The sequence below is a fragment of the Schistocerca gregaria genome, chromosome 1, assembly GCF_023897955.1.
Source record: "Schistocerca gregaria isolate iqSchGreg1 chromosome 1, iqSchGreg1.2, whole genome shotgun sequence".
NCBI classification, from domain to species: Eukaryota; Metazoa; Arthropoda; class Insecta; order Orthoptera; family Acrididae; genus Schistocerca; species Schistocerca gregaria.
In genome coordinates, this window is record NC_064920.1 from 187,142,518 (window position 1) to 187,167,226 (window position 24,709).

Sequence of the window (24,709 nt, forward strand, 5' to 3'; positions counted from 1 at the left end):
TGCTGCTCTGCCTCAGTTCAGTGTGGATGCCCACAACCATTTCAATACTGTATTTCCTGGTTGCTGGATTCGAAGGGGAGGTCCTATTCCATGGCATGCGAGTTCACCTGACCTGAATCCCCTTGATTGTTTCCTATGGAGATATATAAATTCACTTGTGTCTGAGACCCCAGTGATACAGAGATGGAATTAGGTGCCAGAATTGTAGCTGTCTGCAATGCGATTCGAAAAACACCAGGGAGATTTGTCAGGGTGCATCAGAATCTTGTTTTCCCATGTCGTGTTTGCATTAAGGTTGATGGCCATTAGTTTCAGCACATTTTGTAAGATAAAGTACAAATGAGAAGTTCGTTGTGTCAGTGACTGTATTTGCACTTAACTGTGACTAATATAAGTAGAAAGTACGCAGTAATATGATTTTGTTCCTATTATCTCCTGAAGCTGACTTCTCTGACCCCAGGTTCCCTACTTCAACTTGTTCCGTGGAGCATCCTCTATGTCCTGTTACATTTTTGCGTGCTCTTGTGGAAACACCCTCTATGATTTGTATGTGTCTGTGTGATGGGGTGCGCCCCCATGTGTGGAGGTGTGTTCCCCCCCTCCCCCCTCCCAGTCTGTATAAGAATATGCTGTGGATAGCTGTTGAGAATTGTTTTTGGTTGAGTAATAAATCTTAAATATTGCAGGTTAATGACAACCCTTTACAAAGAACACTAACAGAAGAAATTATGCATTTCAATGACCCTGATTCAGAATATGCGGAAAGTAGCAGCAGATGTAAATTTCGTTGTTCTGAACATTCAGAGGGATTTCAGGTGCAACTTTTGAGGTAAGTATTGCTGCTTCTGCTTTTGTTCATCAGTATTGGAAGTTGTTATAGTATTATTAGTTCTAGCAGCTCAATTATGTTCTCAACTTTTGTTTTTATTCCAGACTACTTCTTGCTTTAGTAATGCTTGAACACCAAGTTAATGCTCAGAAGAGTGATAGTGAGTCTGCAAGTGTTACAAACAGAGAAAGCACATCTTCTGTGAAGAGCACTTCATCTTCGAATCAGTTAAAATACCATCCAGGACTTGACATACCTCAACAGTCAATGTTCTTAGCTGCCGTTTTGACTGCATTAAGACAGGTGTGAATCACTGGCTTGCACTTTGAGGTTTTTACATCCATTTCAGTTCCTCTACAGCTATTCTTTGAGATTACCTGTCGTGTTCTCTTCTGCTGGTAATTTAGTTTGGGAATATTTTTTATTATAATTATAACATCAGTAAAATAAATGTTAAATTTCTTGTTGTTCTAGTCAACCTTGATTTTTTCTAAAAACAGCTTTTGACTGTAGATGTGTGTTCATTGTACATAGTTGAGTAATTTTACCTCTTCTTATGAGCATTGTCCTGTTGGTATTGTTTTGTCTTTCATATGTGTTTTTTCTTCATATTCTTAATATTACTGTTAGTTGATAAAACTGTAATATATATTTTTGTTGGTTGATGATAGTCTCATTGTTGCAGAGACATATGCGCCATCTGCATCATCAGTGGACCAATCTTATAGCTTCTGCTCTCCCGTTTATGGGGTCATCTCTGACTGAAGTAGTTATGAGTGTCATCAATCAGTTATGCAGCAACATAGAAAACCTGTCTCAGCATTATGGCTCAGAAGACAATAGGTAACAGAAGTACTGTGTTTCACAACAGAATTACTGTACGTAGAGTTGCTTCCAGAACCATAATAGTCACTTAAATTTAAATAACTATTCATTCCCAGAAACTGAATAAAGACCTATAGTAACTAGACAGTGTAAACTTTTTTGTAACACATTACCTAAATGAATTTCTTTTGCAATTCACATTTTCTTCATATATTGAATGTGCTTACTGAACTGCTATACTTTAGACATCAGAGTATCATCACTACAATATGAAACATTATTATTATTTATGCACAATTCTCGTTTCTGGCGTTGCTAAAAAGTTCTGTTTATTTTCAAATTTTTGAGCTAAATATTCATCTATAGAAAAAATGAAACTGCTGTTAGTAGACAACTTGGCGGATGAACAGTTTGAGTTACAGGAAATATGGGAACTTGCAAGGCAGTGCTGCCCAAATATTTTGAGAAAAGAGATTGCAGAAAGACAAACCTACATTTATAACGGTTGTAGATTTAGAAAAAAGCCTTTCACAACAGTAACTGGAATATACTTTTTGAAATACTGACGTTATTAGTGATAAAATACAAGGAGCCAAAGGTTATCTAAAACTTGAAGAGGGATGACACCACAGTTCCACGAGTTGAAGAACATGAAAACTATGCAGTAGTCAATAAGGGAGTGTAGCAGGTTTCTGTATTATCCCCTATGTTATACAGTATAGCAAGCAAGCAATAAATGATAAATTTGCAAAAGGAATTGAAGTTCAGGGAGCAGAAGTAAAAACTTTTAAGATTTGCAAAAGACATAATTTTGTCAGATTGGGAAAGAACTTGGAAAATCAGTTGAACACTGTGAACAGTGTCTTCAAAATAGGTTATAGGATGAAGATAGAAAAATTAAACAAGAGTAACAAAATGTAGTTGCATTAAATCAGGTAATACCGAGAGAATTATAAATAAATAAAACAAGTGCAACAAAATGTAGTTGCATTAAATCAGGTAATATTGGGAGAATTAGGATATGAGACTCCGAAAATAGTAGATGAGTTTTGCCATTTGTAAAGCAAAGTAACTTATAATGGCAGAAATAAATGAGATATAATATGCTTACTGGCACTAGTAAGAAAAGTTTTCTGAAAAAGAATACGAAACTGATATATTGCTATTCACCTAAAGATGACATACTGAGTTGCAGACAGGCACAATGAAAAGACTGTAACACACCGAGCTGTTGGCCAAAGCCGTATTCAGAACAGAAAGGAAAACACAGACACATTCACTCAAGCAGGCACACATGACCACATTCTCTGGCCCTACAGACCATGCTGTGTAAGTCTCTTTGTTGTGTACGTCTGCAATTCAGCATCTCATCTTTAATCCGCCCTTTTCATAAAATTATTGATATTCCAACCTGGACTTACCAAAGTTTTCTGAAGGAAAGAAATATATTAACATCCAATGTAGATTTAAGTGTTAGGAAGTCTTTTCTGAAGGTGTTTGTCTGGGATGAAGCCCTGGAATGGGTGTGAAATGTGGATGATAAATGCTTCAGATAAGAAGAGAATGAACGGTTTTGAAAAGTGGTCCTACAGAAGAATGTTGAAGATTAGATGGATAATTCAAATGGCTAATATCTGTCTCGCGTGTGTAAATGAGGGTAAAAATAAATTTATGGTACAATTTTGTGAAAAGAAGGGATTGCTTGACAGGATAAAGAAAACTTTCTGAGGTGTCAAAGACTAGCTACTTTGGTGATAGAGTTAAGTGTAGCAGTAAAAATTGTAGGGAGACTAAGGCTTGACTACAGTAAAAGTAAACATGGAAGTCAATGTAATTTCCAGTAATTATGCAGAGACATAGAGACTTGCACAAGATAGACTAAAATGAACAGCTACATCAAACCAATGTTTTGACTGAAGTTAACAACATCTTTTACACAAGGATTCTTTATGTGCAATATTGCATAAGTAACATAAGTATTCAATTAAAACGAGGACGTGATTAAAGTTAATATACAGAGAATGTGTTAAGTTGTGAATAGGTGTATAAATTAGATGTTTAACATTTTAGCTCTGTGAAACAATGTCTGATATTTGTATTCTTTAATGAAAAGGAAGGAGGAGTTAACACTCTAGTTACTCTTCCATTTCTGATTTTAGAACTGAGACTACTATAATTCAGTTTCTGAATTTGAATTCTTCATTGGAAGTGGAAACCCCCCCCCCCCCGAAACAAACACAAACACACACACACACACACACACACACACACACACACACACACACACACACACACACACACACACACACACACACCTGAAAGTATCGTCTTTGGTAGCTGTCCCCTTCCATCTTTCCTTAGTTCCTCAAATAAAAGGAAATTATTGCCCGGAAGCTTGAAATTTGTCTGTGAATGCTTTGCTTCTCTTGTCCTGTAATCAGTAAATGCTACAAATAAGACATTGCACTTCATAGTTAAGAATTTCCATTTTTACTGTGTTTTAATGCTCTTTCCTTTCCAGAGAGGACTTGTGTTGCCTACCTGCAGACTACGCAGTTACTCAACTGGAAGCCCTGACACTGCTGTGCCACTACTGTTTGTTGGACAGCACACAGCAGCAATCACACGCTTTCAGCCAGCAGATGCTTGGTGCAGTTACGTCTTTAAATGTTGGTCTGCCTGGTGCCAACCCAGGGCAGGTGTTCAGCAACCTTGTGCATGTTTTCATGCCTGTCCCTGCACAGCAGGTAGTGTTCGCTGTTTTACTCTAGCAGTTGTAACTTTAATAGCACACTTAAAACATATGTATACTTAGCCTCATTTTAGACAGAAATTATAAAAGTTGCTTAGTTGCAATGTGTAGGATGGAATATTGGCTTTGTACGTACTATTGCACAGTGTATAATGAAGTCCTATACAAATCCCGAGTTTTTTTTATGATCTGTAGATGATTGTTTAGATAATAAATACTGGTATTCTGAATTATAATATGTGATCAGGACAAATAAAAACTTGTATTGAGAAGTCTCTACTGTCAAATGTGGCATCAGAACATAATAGAAGGGCCTGTCTGATATCATCAGTTCCCAGGGAATATTCATACAGCCTTCTATATTTTGCTTCGCTGTGGTTTACCCAGTTTGTGCCTCAGATCCTTCCACTTAAAAATATATCAGAAATGTATGCAGCTATTAAAATAGGATGATTTCTATTTCTACAGGAGGCTTTTGTCCCATTATGAGTTAATACCATTTTGTATAGCTTCTAATTGTCAAAGATGATGATTTGTCCTTGATAATAGCCATCTATTTCATAGCTTCTACCAGAAGTGAATGCATACAGTGATCAATAGAATTTTACTTTACAGCTCCGTAATGAAAGTTCCAAATGAGTAAATAAGTTCCACAGGTAATGACATTCTTCCTCCAAAAGAAATCTTGGGTGCTCTACTGCTATAAAATGATAATATTATTATGAAGCTTTATTACTGTAGTGTGCTCCTTACATTTTTCTTGAGTATTTGATTGTTAAATCTGCAGTATGATTGAGTTAATTTGGTGTTATGCTGTTTGATTCATGTTTTTATATCTAACTACTCATCAGTGTCTTGCAGTTTGCTTGACACTTTTTGTCACTCTTGTTGTTAGGAATGAAAATGTTTACATAAATTGTATGTCACATGTGATCCACTTTGCCTTTTTCACGTACAGTGTGAAACATAGTAGGGTGCCTGGGTAAGTATGTTATTTTACTTCCTGGAGCATGCAAAGTCTCCAAGGCTTAAAGGTGGTGAGGTGATTAATGCCTGTTGTTTGCTTTAGTGAAGTATATGAAACAAGAAATGGAGAATCTTTTTGACTTAATTATATATACTTTATTACTCTTATATATAAACCGATCACCCAGAACATCATGACCACCTACCTAATAGCCAGTATGTCCACCTTTGGCACAGATAGAAGCAGCAACGCATTGTGGCATGAAAGCAATGAGGCCTTGGTAGGATGCTGAAAGAGGAGTTGGCAACACGTGCATACACAAATAACCTAATTCTTGTAAATTCTGGGGAGGGGACCAATGAGCTCTGACATGAAGTTCTATCACATCCCAGATGTGTTTGATCTGGTTCAAATCTGGTGAATTGGGAGACCAGCACATCAATTGGAACTTGCCACTGTGTTATGACATAACCCATTGTCTGTTGAAAAATGCTGCTGCCATTGGGAAACATTATCGTAATGAAGGAGTGTACATGGACTGCAACCAGTGCGTGATACTCCTTGGTCTTCATAGTGCCTTGCATGAGCTACACTGGACCCATGGATACCCATGTCAATATTCCCCAGAGCATAATGAAACTGTTGCCAGGTTGTCTCCATTCTGCAGTACAGGTGTCAAGGAGCTGTTCCCTTTGAAGATGCCTGATTCGAGCCCACCCATTGGTACGATGAAGAAAGTATTGAGATTTATGAGACCGCACAACGCTCTGCCATTGCGCCAATGTGCAGTGCCAATGGTCATGTGCCCATTTCAGTTGTAGTTGCCAATGTGATGGTGTTAACACTGGCACAAATATGAGTCGCTGGCTGCAGGGGGCCTATTGTTAAGAGTGTTCGGTGCACTGCTTGGTCAGACACACATGTTCTCTGCCCAGCATTAAAAAAACTGATGTTAATTCTGCCACAATTCGCTGCCTGTTCCGTTTTACCAGTCTGCCCACCCTATGATGTCCAACACCTGTAATGAGAGGTGGCTGCCCAACCCCATGATGTCTGGATGTGGTTTCACCTTGGTTTCGTCACGTGTTGAAGACCCATCAAGTCCTGCAGTTTCCTAAATGCTTGTGCCAAGGCTATGGACCATCAAAATCTGCCCTCAGTCAAACTCAGATAGATGGTGCACATTCCCCATTCTACACATGGATAGTACGCTTACTGATACTGCACGCACTGTGCATGCGTCTGACTAGCAGTCGTTTCTCGCCTGACTAGCAGTCGTTTCTCACCAGGTGATGCTGCTGTTGCCTGGATGCGTTTTTACCGATAGTAGGTCGGTGATCATCATGTTCTGGCTGATCAGTGTTTATAAAAGTGCTGTCTGACAATGTATGGAAGAAAAAGTTGTTGTCTCAAGGTAACTGCTTTCACATGATGCATTAAAAAAATGAAATGGGATGGCATCAGTAGTTAGGATCTGTTTACAAATCAGTTTGTTACTGTTTTACTCCAGAACCAACCTGCGTGTGCCCAATGAATGTGTCAAATGTAATACAAACCTTCCTTTTTCCATTTCTTCTTTCTTTATTTTAATCGTGCCTTATCCTCCCATGCCTAACAAAAAGAGACGATTATGGCTTTACCATTACGGCTTTGCCACGATGAACAGTCGTTCATTGTTTCTTGTTTTGATAATTGTTTCTTCTCTTCTTTAATGCAGGACAATACTCATGGGAAGGATAAACCTACAGTTGTGGATCCACATATTTCAGCCAGGCGCAAAGTTCTGAGCAACATGCCACGTATTTTTGCGAGTGTAGCAGCACTGTGGCAAGCAATTATGACTGGACAAGACTGGTAATGAATCTGATTTTCCTGGTTCTTGTTGTATGTAACAGTAGAATTACTGTATGAGGTAGACAACAGTGAAACAGTGGCGTAACATAAAAATAGAACAAGTTGCATTACAATGTTCTGCAATTGGATAAAATAGTTAAGAGAACTCTTTAAATGAATCAATAAACATACTAAGAATGTTGCTGTCTAATTAAATCAAAGGTGAAATTCACTTGAGAAAGCTATAAGATTACAGGGAGACAGAAAGGGTGGCCAATATTCATGCCGAGGAAGTGAAATCCCAGTTACTGCCAGTGGGCAGTAGAGTCCTGAATGACTGAGTAAGTGAGCACAAAGTGCGTGATAGGATGAGTACAGCCTAAGTGGATAGGCTGCCTGGATCATTTATTGTGAGCAAACGCAGAAGTCATGACCGAACCATAGGCAATATTTGACTCCAAAGATGTTAGATGTATATTTGTATCAATGAAAATAATGTATTTAATACAAATACAGTATAATTGAATGGATACAAATCTACTCACCAAGCAGTGGCAGGGGCAAACACATACAAAAGTTAAGGAATTGTGCAAGTTTTTGGAGCCAGTGGATCCTTCTTCTGGCAGAATGGTGGAAGTGGAAAGAAGAGGGATGAAGGAAAAGGACTAGTGAGATTTAGGAAAAGGGGAGAGTTATGAAGAAGTTTCCCACAATTCCTGGCTAGTGGAGACATTACTGTAACTCTTCCCATTTCCTAAACCTCACCAGTCCTTTTCCTTTATCCTTCCTCTTCAAAACTTCTGCCAGAAGAAGGAGCCATAGACTCCAAAAGCTTGCAAATTTCCTTAATTTTTTTGTGTATTTGCTCCTGCCACTATTTGGTTATTAGATTTTTATCTGCCCAATTATTGATACGCATGTATTTACGTGTACATAGCTACATCCGACATAGGTTCCCCATTCGTGGTACAAAATTATGCAGCATGAGGGAACCAGTGCATTAAACAGTAAGATTAAAATGCGAAGGTCTTAAAGTCTAAAAATGGAATAAATTTCTGTCGGTTGCAGATGAAAACAGCTAATTTACTGGCAACATATTGTGCACAAAATGATATACGTTATTCTGCTTCCAGTCGGGAAACAAAGTTGTAAGAAATCCCAGAGACACAGCTCCTTTAGGGATACCAACAACAATAAAAAATTATAACAACAACCAAGTGTGTTCCAAAGAGTACAAAAAGATACGGGACCTTGCAATACTGTTTCTGGTTAAGATTTCAAAGTAATAGACCAAGAATTAATAGAGGTAGAGGCAAATTATGAGGAAGCCAGCACTTCAGATATCATCTCACATCCCTTTACTGTAATCAGGCATGTCAAAGAACAGGCTGGTGCAAGTTGAAACCGCATAACGCCCTCTGTGTTAATGGAAGATACTAATAAAACATGTGCTGTGACAGTTGATAAATGGATTGATTCACACAATTGGGCATATGATTTGCTGTTTACAGCACATTACATAAACACAGATGGTCTCTTGTGAATAGTGTTTTATTTGCAACTAAATTCCCAGGCCTTAAGAAAACAAGAGTAAACACCATGGAAGAAATAGAAAGAGGATGGCTGGCTGGAACATTTCGTCAGACGTGCTACATAATTCTGTTTTTGGTTGTGATGAGCGAGGCAATACAATAAAGGCTTTGGAAAATCACAAAAGGCCTCCTTGTGCTGTCCATTGTATAAATACAGTAATTAGCCAAATTTTTGTTAAATCTTGCTCGAATGACACTGCAAAAATAAATATTGCAAAATTCATTGTGTGGTGCATGAACAAAAATAGCTTATGTTTATCTTTGAAATCGTCTCTAAAACAAGAGGTCAGCACAAGTTGTAGCAGTTTATACACTATCTTAGAGTTCTTACACACTCAGATTAAGGAAAATGCTACTTTACAGATGGAAAAGAATTCCACTTACAATTGGAGGATATGGTAATGGGCTTACAGAATGAATTTTGAATTTCCCAAAACCATTTAAAGAGGCCACAGATGAAGTAGAAGGTGGAAAAGAACCTACAATCCATTTAGCTCTTCTTTGGTTTCACTCACTTTAAGAAATCTGCAGTGTCAATGACAAAAAATTTAATTATTCCAGTTAAAAGTGCTGTTTCAATATGATATGAGGAAAGGATGGATTTCTAATTAACTAGCATAATTGATGTGTAATAATAGATATGGATTTTTAATAGGGGTATAAGAGATTAAAAATCAAACTTTGGCTTTTCTTTGTGTGAATGTGGTAACTACTTACAAACATAACATTGCTGCATTCCTTTGGCTGTCTTTCCAGGTACCCCTTCAGAATTGACCCATCACTTCTCTCTCTTTTGTTTACGAACACAGATCCTTCAGTGCAGTGTCATTGCCAACCCAAGATAGAAATATTGTTTCAGCGACTGACAAATAACAAACCCTATGCAGCAGATTAATTAGATCTGCACATTTAATGCACACAGGTGATCATGAAATCTTTAAGTTTTGGAGCAAACCTGAAAAGGACCTACCAGGACTGGTAGCAGTTGAAAAGTGTCTCTTATGTATCCTAGCAACCAGTACACATAGTGAATTGTGCTCTATTAGAGCTAGCATGTTACTAACAAATCGCCGCAACCAATTAAATCCATAACGTGTGAGTGATCTACCACTGATCAACAGTAATTATCAATTTTATTCTCTTGCTAACAAATGAATTATTGAAAATTTATAACTGCAAATATACAATGTTCTTAAAAAAAGACAGACATCCGCTGAACTTCAGTGATAGGATTCATTTAATGTGTACATAGTTTCCTGTTACTGACAAGCAGAGCAAAGCATCTGTTTTGGAGAGTATCTTACCTTTTTTTCTGTTATTGTATTGAAATATCAAATTATTTTACATGTGCTGTATGAAGTTAACTGTGACACTTAACAATCAATCGAAACATTACAGTTGTGCGGTGAGGCGAGTTTTCAACACAGCCTTGTTTGCATGTACAGAGTCAAGACAACAGATTTGGAAGGAATAAGTGACCGTTCTGAGTCATGTGATGGTGGCCACAAGTGCCTCGGTCTTCCCTTAAGCAGACAAGACATAACTGTCAAATGTAGAGCATCACAGCACTCCACTACACACATTTTAAAGTATACAGTGGAACTTCAAATTTTACATTCTCTTATTTTATGTTTTTCATGATTATATGCTATAAATTTGTAGGCCCCTGTGAAAAACCCAAGATCAGTGCTAAAAATTCCTCAATTTTACATTTCTTCCTAGAAAGATTTGTCTTGATTCTACATTCTTACTCTGTGTCTCACTTCACTTTGTCCCATTTCCTTCCTATTGACATGTGATGTGACTGAACAAGCTATAATTGGCACAAAAGACAGATGGTTCGCACCACTGGCAGTGTCGGACTAAAGGGAATATTTTAGACCATTGCGAAGAGGGGAGATGTGAGAGAGGAAATGTTGTCGTAATCCGTGACCAGCATTGCTGACATGACTTTAGCTTAACCCCACAATTATAACATAACTATTGCTAGGTTGCTGCAGCAGTATAAAAATGGGACAGTCAATGCGAAGTGTTCTGGACGGAGCCAATAAGTGACAAAGGGGCCCAGCCGCCATCTTTTCTTATGCCACTTATAACTCAGTCTCCATTCAGCAACTGTATTGATTGTAAACTTTTTAAATTCAAATGCTGTATCTCAAAGAATCTGCATGATCAGAATCTTTTTAGCTAGTGAGCTCTTATAGGCTGGTGACTTGGTACGCCACCCAACAGCCAGTGCAGCCACCTTACCACACTAACACACCACTTTGTTTAGCTCATTGTGTAATAAATTTACAGACCTTAGTGTATGAAACATTCAAAATTCATGAAATATTGGATTATAAAATATAGACAGGCACAGAGCCTGTAAATCAAAGTTGGTGTGAGAGTTTCATTCTCATCTTCCTAAGTAGCAGTTTTAAGAACTCTCATAATCAAATCACAAATCCATAAGCAAATAAGAAAGAAATTTCAAAATTGTAAGTCATGTTATAGAGCAATTGGGAAAAAGTGGTTTTGCACTAGTAGTACTGGAGGATAGGTAATTAAGAAGATTATCACTTTTAGCTAATGATGTACAAGGTAATTGAGCCATTTCGCAGCACATTCCTGCCACAAATTAAACCTTAAAAACACACAGTTTTGAGAATTTTGTTCACCTCGACAATAGCAGAAGTTTATAGCTGTAAGGTGAAATAAACTGAAAATTATGAAATACGGTGAAAACTGCCAGATTACAACATCTCGGATGTTTGTAACATCCCAGATCTTTGTTTTCCACATGCAGCCAATAGCTGTATAGCATGGTGATGTCATGCTAATGCCATGGCTTCTAGCATAAGAGTGACAAACAGCAAGCTTACTTGGTGGCTTGTTCCAAAGTATGGCTGATGTGATCGATGTACAGCAAATGGAGTGACCATGGCTCCTACTTAAGTTTAATTTATATGCCCCTCACTAACTTGCATTAATTTTATTTACAGTAGCTCTGCTCAGGACATCTTGACGGAATCTGGAACATATCGTGCCGCTGCCAACTGTAGCCATTGTAGGCTACTCCATTTGCTATGTGCGGCACCGTAGTTAATTGGATGTGTTCATTGAACAGTTGTATGATGGCTTGATCATCTTTGTTGCCGTCCTCAATTGTGTTTGTATGGTGTAATGGCAGACAGATTGTTATAGATGTTATGGATTTCTGGGACAGAGAAACACTGAAATCACAGCAGGCTTAACTTATTTCATATTCATCAATATAAATAAATACTACATGTGGAGAAAAACTTGTGTGTATGTATGTATTTACTTTCAAAAAACCTGATGTGTTTACACTGCAGCAAGTGACGAACTTGAAGTGCAAACAGCACACATTAGCAATACTGCCGAATGTTCCTCTTCGACCATTCAGCACAAGAAACAAGGAAAAGTTGACAAGCAATACACTATAGGTCATTACTACACTAGAGGTCACTGAGTTTTCAGCATCAAAGTATGCCACACTGCCATTGGCCACAGAAGGAAAACACACACCCACACGTTACATTCTGACGTCTTTCACCATATTTCACAGTTTCCAGTTTAATTCTACCATGTTCGTGAAATTTTGATATTTTTTTTTTTCCTGCTTGGGCTCCAAGCAAAGATCTCAAAAAGAATAAAAATTAAAAAAGAAGTTAAAATCTCATTCTTGAAACTTCCCCCAGGCTATGGCTAAGCCATGTCTCCGCAGTATTCTTTCTTCCAGGAGTGCTAGTTCTGCAAGGTTCGCAGAAGAGCTTCTTTGAAGTTTGGATGGTAGGAGGTGAGGTACTGGCAGAATTGAAGCTGTGAGGATGGGTACGGGTTGCAAGTTGTGCTTGGGTAGCTCAGTTGGTAGAGCATTTGTCCATGAAAGGCAAAGGTCCCGAGTTCGAGTCTTGTTGCGGCACACAGTTTTAATCTGCCAGGAAGTTTTATATCAGTGCACACTCTGCTGCAGAGTGAAAATCTCATTCTGAAATCAGATTCTGTCCTTAGGTTGTGTATTGCTGTTACTAACTCTGCTTAGAACTTTATGGTTTTGGGAAGAGATCTAAGAAATTGAAACGAGGCCACATCGGAGATAAGGGATTGCTGGAAGGTGACCAGGTTGTGGTTGAGAAGTGGTGGTGGGGGTCATGCTTGATAGGGGAAAGTCACGATTGGTTAGAGGTATGAGAAGAGGGAGGCATGTCTCAGTGTTGGCTTTTACTTGGAGGGGTTAGTGGCAAAAGAGTATTTTTCACTGTATGCATCAGGAGGAGATTAGATCTTTGCCCTGCCCAATAAATTTGAATTTCGGTGTGATGCTGAAAGTGAGTCATTTGGATTTATGAAAGAGGTCACCAAGTTAGGTCTGGATACTATAAGAGGTTGAATTAGGGGTGGGGGGGGGGGGGGCATCACTTGTTGTTAGGATAGGTATTGTTGGGTGAGAGTATTCTGAGATGGGGGTAGGTTGTCAGGGAATTGGAAAACTTTTGCAGATGGTGTTTGGAATTCTCTCCCAGTTGCTGAAAGGCAAGGGATCCAACTCAGGAGATCAGTTAGGGATACTTTGAATTACATAATGACAATATCTTACAGTGGTAGCAGAGGTAGTGTGAAAATCTCATTCTGGAAACATCCCCAAGCCTGTGGCTAAGCCATGTCTCCGTATATCCTTTCTTTCAGGAGTGCTAGTTCTGTAAGGTGCACAGAAGTGCTTCTGTGAAGTTTGGATAGTAGGAAACGAGATACTGGCAGAACTAGAGCTGTGAGGATGGGGCGTGAGTCGTGCGTGGGTAGCTCAGATGGTAGAGCCTTTGCCTGAGAAAGGCAAAGGCCCCGAGCTCGAGTCTCGGTTCAGCACACAGTTTTAATCTGTCAGTAAGTTTCATATCAGTGCACACACTGCTGCAGAGTGAAAATCTCATTCTGGTATTTCACTTCTTGAGGCAACAGTTTATTTACTGAAGATGCTTTATTTTCTTCTGGTATTGCTTGTTTACTTCACACACCATGTTCAACTTTTTCTTTATATGGTAGAGTCATCATATGGAGTCTATGGCTTGACAGGGAAGTCTTTTGGCAACACTAGAAAACAAATAGATTCATGAAATTAGAAAAGTATCAACACATACTACAATTTTTTGAATCCCATAAATTATCATCACTTTCTGGAGCAGCAGTTCATAAGTGCTTCATTGGTATCTCTGCTCTATGCTTCATGGATCCATAAGTAATTTGCATAACACCTCACTTTTTCTCAACCTAAGGATCTACAATGCCGCTACAGAAACAAATAAAAAGTGAATCCCATCCACCTCCTCTCCTTTGTCACAACCATTAAGCATGTGTAGTAGATAAGGAGTCATGCAGGGTAAAGGAACTGTGACATATTTATTTAGATAAAAAAATTATCATTCTACCTGCAGACAAAGGTTCCACCAATGTTGTTACGAATCACAGTGACTACCTGGCGGAAGGGCTCTACCAGTTGTCTGACTTCTCTACCTATAAACTCTGCCAGAGTGATGTCCCAGACTTCCAGTCCATTTCCCTCCTCACCTCTATGACACCCTGCACATCCACCTTCTACATGCTCCTTGGACGCCCCATTGTAGATGAAAGAATGTCAGCCTATTGTCCAGAATCTAGCCTCCCACATCAAAGATACCAACCACTTCATTCAGCAATGCTCCACTGTCTCCAACCCTTTACCTTCTGGATCCCTACTCGTCACTGTTGATACTACCCCCATATACACCAATCCCACATGTCCATGGCTATGCCACTGTTAACCACTATCTCACTTCACGTCCTTCAGTCTCCAACCCAACTACTTCATTCCTCATAAACCTTACTAGCTTTCTGTTAACTCACAGCTACTTTTCCTTTGAAGGGAAGGTGTACAAACAAAACCGCAGCATAGCCATCGGTACCTACATGGAATCCTTCTACGCTAGCCTATTTATGAGCCCTGTAGAGCAAACCTTCTTAGGCTTCTAAATCACCAAACTGCTGGTCTGGTTAAGGTTCATTGATGATATCTTCATGTTCTGGACTCAGGGCCAAGACACTTTATCATCATTCCTTCATGTCCTCAACACCACTCCCACCCGTGTCACCTGGTCCTCCTCAACCTTCACGGACATTGACGTCATACTCTCTGATGCCTCCATCCACACTTCGGTTAACATTAAACCCATCAACCACCAATAGTACCTGCATTTCAACAGCTGCTGTCCCTTCCACACTAAAAAACCCCTCCAATATAACTTGTCCACCAGAGCATGGAGTTTCTAGTGATAAGAAATCTCTTGGCCAGTGTACTGACGGTCTCCCAAAAGTCTTCATGTATGGGCATCATCCCCCATATCTAGTCTGCCAACAGATTACCTGTGCTTTATCACAACACACCCCCAATCCTTCCACCACCACCCCAAGAACCTGCTACAAAGGAACACACCCCTCATCACCCACTACCACTCCAAACTGGAACAGCTGAACCACATCCTTCGTCAGACCTTTGATAATCTACCCTGAAATGAGAAACCTCCACAACAATCTAGTCCATCCCTGTAGCACTCACAGTTCCAGCCCACGTACCACAGGGATTGTATCCCTGTGGAAGACTCAAGGTGCAAGACCTGTCCCATCCACCTGGTCAGCACATTCTATTCCAGTATCATCACAGGCTTATTCTACCCCAGAAGTGGCCGGACCACCTGTGAAAGCAGCCATGTCGTATACCAACTCTGCTGCAGTCGTTGCACAGTCTTTTTCATTGGAATGAATACTAACCAGCTGTCCATCAGGATGAATTACCCCTGCCAAATTGTGGCCAAGAGCAAAGTTGATCACCCTATAGCACAATGTGAAACTGAACATTATGTGCATGACTTCAATGGCTGCTTCACAACCGGGACCATCTGATCCTCCCCTCCACCACCTGCTTTTGTGAACTGTGCAATTGGGAGTTATTCTTACAACACATTCTCTGCTCCCAAAATTGTTCTGGCTTCAGCCTATGATAACTTACTGTCCACAGTTTCTACCCTCCTGTCATATCAACTCCTCCCATTTCATGCCCAGTCACCTTCATTATGCGTCTTTGTCTGTGAGCACAACCATCAGTTTTTTCCCCTCTCTGCTCCTTTCGTTTTTTGCTCCCCATTCTGACCCTCCATTCCCCCACAGCCACATTGTGCTACACCTGGCAACTTTGTCCTGCTGCCTTGTTTGTAGTCCATGCACACTCCACAAGACAGTGCTCTTCTATCCCCCCACTTGATCCCTACTGTATCTTCCTCTCCCCTGCCCCACTCCAGATTGCTGCTTTCATTCAGTGCAACAGATGCAGTCTGCTCAGAACAACAAAAGCTAGTGGTCATGTGTTTGTGAGGTGTGCCTCCTTCTGTGAATATGCATTTGTTTTCCTTTTTTTTATGAAGGCTTCTGCCAAATACACATCTGTTTCAGAACCTGCAACATTAAACACTTGTATCAAGAATGCAGCATATATTCAACAGATTGTGCTCAAGTTCTGTTGTCCGAAACTGTAACGATTTTGGAACACAGTGGAGTTGTGTTATTTGTAAGACTGCCACTAGATGTAAATATGACAGCAAAAACAGTTCGTCATGTGGTTGGAGGAGTTGAGCAATTTGCATTCTGACCTGTTGGTAGTCTGTACAACTATTGCAAACATCATTTGTAACTACTAAAACATATACTACGAAATATACGATTGTTTTGAATAGACATTTTGAGCAGTACATCTTAAACTAGAACCATTCAATACAGATAACATTGCCAGGTTCGAATCCTGCCTCGGGCATAGATGTGTGTGATGTCCTTAGGTTAGTTAGGTTTAATTAGTTCTAAGTTCTAGGCGACTGATGACCTCAGAAGTTAAGTCCCATAGTGCACAGAGCCATTTGAACCATTTGAACATTGCCAGGCAGTTTCGGAAGGCACTAGCAGATACAGTGTCAGATAAAATGAACTCTTAGATGAAACAATACTGACCGGGTTGGTTTGCATACAAACTGGTACTACTGTGGTAGGGCTTCGTTTCTATATTGGCTGTAATAATGTGTTCACTATGCTGTTCATATTAGTTATTTAGTTCATTATTAAACCTACTCCTGCATTATCCCTATTTGATTTTATATTTATAAGCCTGTTTTCACCAGATCAAAAGCCCTGTTCCTTTTTGCCGCTAAACTTGACTAATTCCCATTATATCTAACTTTAACATTTTCACTTCCCTTTTTAAATTTTCTAACCTTCTTGCCCTATTAGGGGATCTGACATTCCATGCTTCGATCCACAGAATACCAGTTTCTCCTGGTAACGATGTCCTTCTGAGTACTCTCTGACCAGATAGTTTACACAAGAGGACACCATCATAATTTAACCATATAGTAAAGCTGCATGCCCTCAGGAGAAATTGCAGCTGTAGTTTCCCTTGCTACCAACCATTCACAGTACTGGCACAAAAATACTGTTTTGGTTGATGCTACAAGGCCAGTTCAGTTAATCATCCAGACTGTTGCTCCTGCAACTACTGAAAAAGCTGCTGCCTCTCTTCAGAAACCACACATTTGTGTGGCCTCTCAACAGATACCCCTCTGTTATGCCTGCACCTCCGGTACAGCTATCTGTATCACTGGGACCTGAGAGAACTGGTAGAACCAGAGATTGTTTCAGAGGGAGCATTAGGGAATGATTGACAGTAATAGGGAAAAGGAATACAGTAGAAGAAGAATAGGTAGCTCTGAGAGATGAAATAGTGAAGACAGCAGAGGAACAAGTAGGTGAAAGGATGAGGGCTAGTAGAAATCCTTGAATAACATAAGAGATATTGAATTTAATTTATGAAAGAAGAAAACGTCGTAATGAAAGGGAAAATTGTAATAAAGAAACCAAAAGTAATAAAGATATGGATTTATTTTCAATAAATACTTTGAGACATGGTTAAGACATACCTACCCCTGAGATTGACTGATTTATTTCATTTTTATTTTTGAAAAATGAACTACGAAAATTTGTATCTTATTCCGAATTTAAAAATTATGTTTTGAAGCTGTGAATAGTCACAGGATGTTATCTGTCCTGGGAAATAATAAAGGGAAAGGACTGCTGTCAGCTATGACAGTAATCCATGAAGTTCTTGAACTGTCAAAATATTTCTACATAAAGATGAAAGAATCTGAAACTTTTTGGTTATTTAGGAATTAGTTTCTCTAAAACTCCCATTCTAAATGATCTAAAAATTTCACAGTGCATTGGTTGGTCAGTGTACTTACGGAATGTACAATCAGAGTGGGCGTACTTGTCTGTACAAAATGTGAGAAATTTTTTAGGTAGACATAGCTCTACTCTCAAGGCCAAAAAATCATGGACACTTTAATATTTAAATTGATCGCTGATTTCAAGTGAATTTCATGCAGAACTGGTATTTCTGAATCAAAATAATTACTGTGCAACATTATAAGTGAGTGGGAAAACAATTCATAATTTTATTGGAAAGCATTTTATAACAAAAATGAGATTACAATATTTATAACCATTTTTCTTTTTATGATACTATTTGCAAATTATTACTGTTTTCTGTAATGATTTGACTTCTTCATTTCCACGAATTAAAATTGCCTACAAGGTAACAATCAACACTGCACTGTAGAAAAGAGTTCATTTGTTATTTTCATCTGCTTCTCATTGAACTTGTATAGCTGAGCTGAATTTGCATACAAAGAAGGATGATCCAAAAAGAGCAGTACTTGGGAAATGAGAACTGCACACTGATCATTTGATGCTGGCCATTTGAAAGTATTAGCAGGACCATGAGGTGTCATAAAGGATACAGTAATATCTTGCAGCTCATGTGAGACACTTATAATCTGTCCCACCCACCACTGGTTGCGGTACACACAAGAAATGAAGTGGCTCACTACAAAGTCTTCTAATGTATAATGTGGTCTATGCATTTCACATGGAGTAACAGGGCTGCAGTTCATGGAGAACCTTTCTTCCAAAGTGTGTGCCACTTTGGGATGCAACCCAGTAGTGACTTGATTGAATTCCTATAATTAGATTCATAGCAGACCAGTCTTCTCTCTCTTTTTTTAATGGAATTCCCTTAATGTACTTTCATTTAGAATTAAGAGTTTCATGTTTGTTGTTAATGTTTATATGGTGTGTACAAATCCAGTAGCATCTCTTGTATCATGAGCAGCTTAATGCTGGAGATTAAATCTTGTTGCGAGATGTTTACTGAGACCTCCTACCCCATCAGATGCACTTTTTCCATAACCTGTTGCTGAAAGTATCCATTTTTGTCTTAATTCCTGTACTACAGTGTTGACCAAGCTCATAAAGCTGAATATGGTTCTGAAAATGAGAGTCTGCACTATCAGCCACACACACGTTTAGGAAATGTGTGACCTCTAGATGCTATGTCATCAGCTATCATGCTTACTGTGTACCATGCATGTGCACTGTCATGAATGAGATCATCAGTGACAATAGGTAAGCAGTGTTGTGATCTTATGAAATGAGCAACACATGTGAATATTGATACCTGTGATGTATGCCAGTGGTAACCTTGAATTCCGTTCTGCAAAGCAACAGACCAATTCTCAGTAAAGTCAAAATGAAGAACTATTGTGTCAGTATTTTGGGATGTGGCTGATTTTACTTCTGCTATGGCCTGTCTCTGAATCCTCCGGATATGTTGGCAAACTATTCCTTTCATGATGCAATGCCAAACCTCTGTAACAAACTTCTCTGGCTCTACTGTCTTCTTCATCAACTCATCTCCCTCACACATTGTTTAGGTTATGTCATTGTCAGTATCCTGAAGGTGTAATGCTTCAACAGTTATCACTTCAGTATCCAGGACGCATTGCATACTCCTGCAACCAACATTTGTCTTGCGGCTTTTGACATACACATAAAAGCATCAGGTCCGTTTCCGTGAACTTCTTTCCTGTGACACCGCTTATGGCGAGACAAACAAGTTTCCAATTAGTGCAGTAAATACATGTGCATACTTCCTTCACTGGTTGGCATTTGATCTCTTTTGGCCGTAAGGAGTAGAATTTTGCTAGACAAATTTTTAAATTTGGATTCTCCTTTTTCATTAGGAGATATGCTTCTCTTATTGATCTTGCCATATATCTTTTCACCATTTGCATTAACAGAGTTAACATCAGCTTGTTTACGACTTTGTCTGCTGCAGTCTTTGTCATCACTTAGGTAATATTCCAGAGCAATAGTAAGCGTATCATCTTGCAATGGATGCCCACAGTAAGAATCTGGGCATGCCCAAATACCTTTATTGTTCTTTATTTTACAAGCTTCTGGAATCAAATAATGTAAGGAAGTGGGTATTTATTTCTGTACCTGCTGCTTAGTGTAGCTACCTGGTATCAGTGTCAGTAACTGTACCTTCTCAGTACCCTCTACATTATACACTTCACAAAGTTTTGAACATGTTGCTTGTGTAGAACTTGTTTCAATTTCTTCCACTTTTCTTCTTGTGCTTTTTACCTTTCCTGGATGTTTAAGGGGGATTATAGTAGGTGCCACAGCAGAAATGCTAAGATTCAACGCATCAATAACTTCACACCCAGAAATGTATACATCTGCACTGTCTTCTTCAGTTTCACATTCGGGGGATTGTAGTAGGTGCTACAGCAGAAATGCTAAGATCCAACGCATCAATAACTTCACACCCAGGAATGTATACATCTGCACTGTTTTCTTCAGGGTGATCGTTCAGGTGGGTTGTCACTAAATGTCTTATTGTAGCGAGTGTAGCAATTCCTGCACAATGGATGTGTTGCTAATTCCGTTACTTGAGGACCAAGATATTACTGCAATACCTCTGACAGATTTCCAACTACGGTGAAAGATTTTCACTTTTCTTGAACACCACCTTCTTGTGTCTTTGTTTCATAGTCCACACACCTCACTTTTTCACTACTGTATTTCGTCACTGACATAACAAAAGTTCAAACCAAACACAAAATTCGATGCAGAATGGTTTATGCACATGTTCTCACTTGTTTTGTTATAAACAGAACAGCACCGAAACAGTGTTGCCAACATGCATATTTTACACTAGAAATTCAGTGATGTGAAATATGCAGAATGTTAAAAAATGTTTAACACTTTACACAGAAAAATATTGCCCACTGTTTTTGTACTGAATACTAGCATATTGACTGAACAATATTTTGTGTAGTTCTCAAAAGTTTTTGGATGGGGTTTTTGAGTAAATAATTCATAGAAACTTGTAAAAATGCAGTTTTTTTACATTTTTAGAATAAATATTTACATAATGTAGGTAGTTGGAGCAGAAAAGTAACTGTTTTTAATTGCATCAGGGGTATCTGGTAATATGAGAGAAAAGAAAGTGCTCTGTGACTTTCCAAATTAGAAAACAAATTCTTTTAAGTGGAAAAATCAACTTAAATATCATATTGTCATCTTAAATTTGTAAGTTACAGGAAGCCAGTTAATGTGCGGGTGTCAACTAAATTTCAGCACACTAAGAGGGTTTATAATGTAAAACATCTTCCAGCTTTCCAGTACTTTTGGTTTATTAACTTTTGTTTTTTTCCTACTGTTGTAAGAGTTATTTATGAAATATAGATTTTTCAAAGGGCCATATCATTTATAAAAACTAAGATAAAACAAAAATACTTTATTTCTTAACAGTTATGTTATATATAAAACAAAGTTGATGTGAATTACCAAACATTCCCTCTATTATATTCATCATATACAATTTTTGAGAAATTCATGACCATGAGTTGACATGACGTGTATGATTCGAAATGAAATCACCCTATAAACACCTCAAAAATGAGATTGACGGGAAGTGCAAAATTTGCCAAGCAGGAATGGGAAGTAGACAAATGTAAGGATGTAGAAACATATATTACTTGGGGTAAGATAGATGCTGTCTACAGGAAAATTACAGAGATCTCTGGGGAAAAGAGAACCACCTATATCAGTATCAAGAGCTTAGATGGAAAACCAGCTCTAAGCAGAGAAGGGAAAGCAGAAAGGTGGAAGGAGTATACAGAGGGTCCATTTAAGGGTGATATACTTGAGTCAGGCCCTGGGAGTAGACAGCATTCCTTTAGAATTACTCAAAGTCTTGGGAGGCCCATCCATGACAAAACTTTTCTATCTGGTGAGAAAGATGTATGTTGTTGTTGTTGTTGTTGTTGTTGTCGTCTTCAGTCCTGAGACTGGTTTGATGCAGCTCTCCATGCTGCTCTATCCTGTGCAAGCTGCTTCATCTCCCAGTACCTACTGCAACCTACATCCTTCTGAATCTGCTTAGTGTATTCATCTCTTGGTCTCCCTCTACGATTTTTACCCTCCACGCTGCCCTCCAATGCTAAATTTGTGATCCCTTGATGCCTCAAAACATGTCCTACCAACCGATCCCTTCTTCTAGTCAAGTTGTGCCACAAACTTCTCTTCTCCCCAATCCTATTCAATACCTCCTCATTAGTTACGTGATCTACCCATCTAATCTTCAGCATTCTTCTGTAGCACCACATTTCGAAAGCTTCTATTCTCTTCTTGTCCAAACTAGTTATCGTCCATGTTTCACTTCCATACATGGCTACACTCCAAACAAATACTTTCATAAACGACTTCCTGATACATAAATCTATATTCTATGTTAACAAATTTCTCTTCTTGAGAAACGTTTTCCTTGCCATTGCCAGTCTACATTTTATATCCTCTCTACTTCGACCATCATCAGTTATTTTACTTCCTAAATAGCAAAACTCCTTTACTACTTTAAGTGTCTCATTTCCTAATCTAATTCCCTCAGCATCACCCGATTTAATTTGACTACATTCCATTATCCTTGTTTTTCTTTTGTTGATGTTCATCTTATATCCTCTTTTCAAGACACTGTCCATTCCGTTCAACTGCTCTTCCAAGTCCTTTGCCGTCTCTGACAGAATTACAATGTCATCGGCGAACCTCAAAGTTTTTATTTCTTCTCCATGAATTTTAATACCTACTCCAAATTTTTCTTTTGTTTCCTTTACTGCTTGCTCAATATACAGATTGAATAACATCGGGGAGAGGCTACAACCCTGTCTCACTCCTTTCCCAACCACTGCTTCCCTTTCAACCACTGCTTCCCTTTCATGCCCCTCGACTCTTATGACTGCCATGTATGATACAGGTGAAATACCCTCAGACTTCAAGAAGAATATAATAATGCCAGTCCCAAAGAAAGCAGGTATTGACAGCTGTGAAAATTACTGAACTATCTGTTTAATAAGTCATGGTTGCAAAATACTAACACGAATTCTTTACAGATTAATGGAAAAACTAGTAGACACTGACCTCAAGGAAGATCAGTTTGGATTCTGTAGAAATGCAGGAACATGCTAGGCAATGCTGACCTTACAACTTACCTTAGAAGATAGATTAAGGAGAGACAAACCTATGTTTATATAATTTGTAGACTTAGAGAAAGCTTTTGACAATTTTGAGTGGAATACTCTCTTTCTACTTCTAATGGTGGCAAGGGTGAAATACAGGGAGCGAAAGATTTTTTACAATTTGTACAGAAACCAGATGGCAGTTATTAGAGTCAGAAGGCATAAAAGTGAAGCAGTGGTTGAGAAGGGAGTTAGACAGAGTTGTAGCCTATCCCCAATGTTGTTTGGTCTGTATATTGAGCAAGCAGTAAAAGAAACAAAAGAAAAATCTGTAGTAGGAATTAAAATCCAGGAAGAAGAAATAAAAACATTGAGGTTTTTCTGATGACATTGTAATTCTATCGGAGACAGCAAAGGACTTGGAAGAGCGGTTGAATGGAATGGACAGTGCCTTGAAAGGAGATGGTAGAAGTAGAGAGGATATAAAATGTAGGTTGGCAATGGCAAGGAAAGCGTTCCTGAAGAAGAGAAATTGTTAACATTGAGTAGATTTAAGTATCAGGAAATCTTTTTCTGAAAGTATTTCTGTGGAGTGAAACATGGGTGATAATCAGTTTTGACAGGAAGAAATAGAAGCTACAGAAGAATGGTGAAGATTAGATGGGTAGATCATGTAACTAATGAGGAGGTACTGTGTAGAATTGGGGAGAAGAGAAATTTGTACCACAACTTGACTATAAGAATGGATCAGTTGGTAGGGCACATTATGAGCCATCAAGGGATCACCAATTTATTATTGGAGGGAAGTGTGGAGGGTAAAAATCGTAGAGGGAGACCAAGGGGTGGAAACGCTAAGCAGATTCAGAAAGATTTAGGTTGCAGTAGCTACTTGGAGATGAACAGGCTTGCAGAGGATAGAGTAGCATGGAGAGCAGCATCAAACCAGTCTTTGGATTGAAGACAACAACAACAACTGACCAGGACAACCCAGTTATGTAGCTATAAAAGAAGCTTGCCTCTGCGAGTCATCTCATAAACAATTATAGAATGATTTTTGGGCATCTTTTCATACACATTTGATAAGAGATCCATTTTCAATAGTCTTTGCAAAGCATTTTTCAAATATGCATGTTATTAATTTTGTATACAAATTTCAAAAATTAGCAATGGTCATAGCTTTCCCAAAAAGCACAAGGACTTTCCAACACAATAATTAACACACAGAACAATAATCATATATACACCAAAAAATAATTCATATGCTGAAAATTTTAAATGAATGGTTTCTTTCTGATTTACAATATTCACTCACTGGATTGTTTCAAACAAAAACAGTGAAGTGAAAATAAAAGTCACAGACAGCTGCTGTGACATCAGATGCCAAAAGCACGTGGGAGAGTGCTGTTATCAAATTATGTCATGTAAACTGCATCATGCACTTAACCATTACAACATTTATTAAACATCTAGTGCAAC

General features: G+C 38.6%; 1 protein-coding gene across 2 annotated transcripts in view; it reads left to right on the top strand.

Moving 5' to 3' along the window:
• The window catches only part of LOC126336429 (protein dopey-1 homolog), a 341,808-nt gene that overhangs the window by 163,972 nt on the left and 153,127 nt on the right, over positions 1–24,709 (top strand). For both annotated transcript variants that reach the window (XM_050000134.1, XM_050000125.1), the window contains exons 17-21: positions 687–829; positions 934–1,132; positions 1,515–1,672; positions 4,176–4,401; positions 7,091–7,227. In XM_050000134.1, the coding sequence (XP_049856091.1) occupies positions 687–829; positions 934–1,132; positions 1,515–1,672; positions 4,176–4,401; positions 7,091–7,227 (863 nt within the window). The remainder of the gene's footprint in view (positions 1–686; positions 830–933; positions 1,133–1,514; positions 1,673–4,175; positions 4,402–7,090; positions 7,228–24,709) is intronic.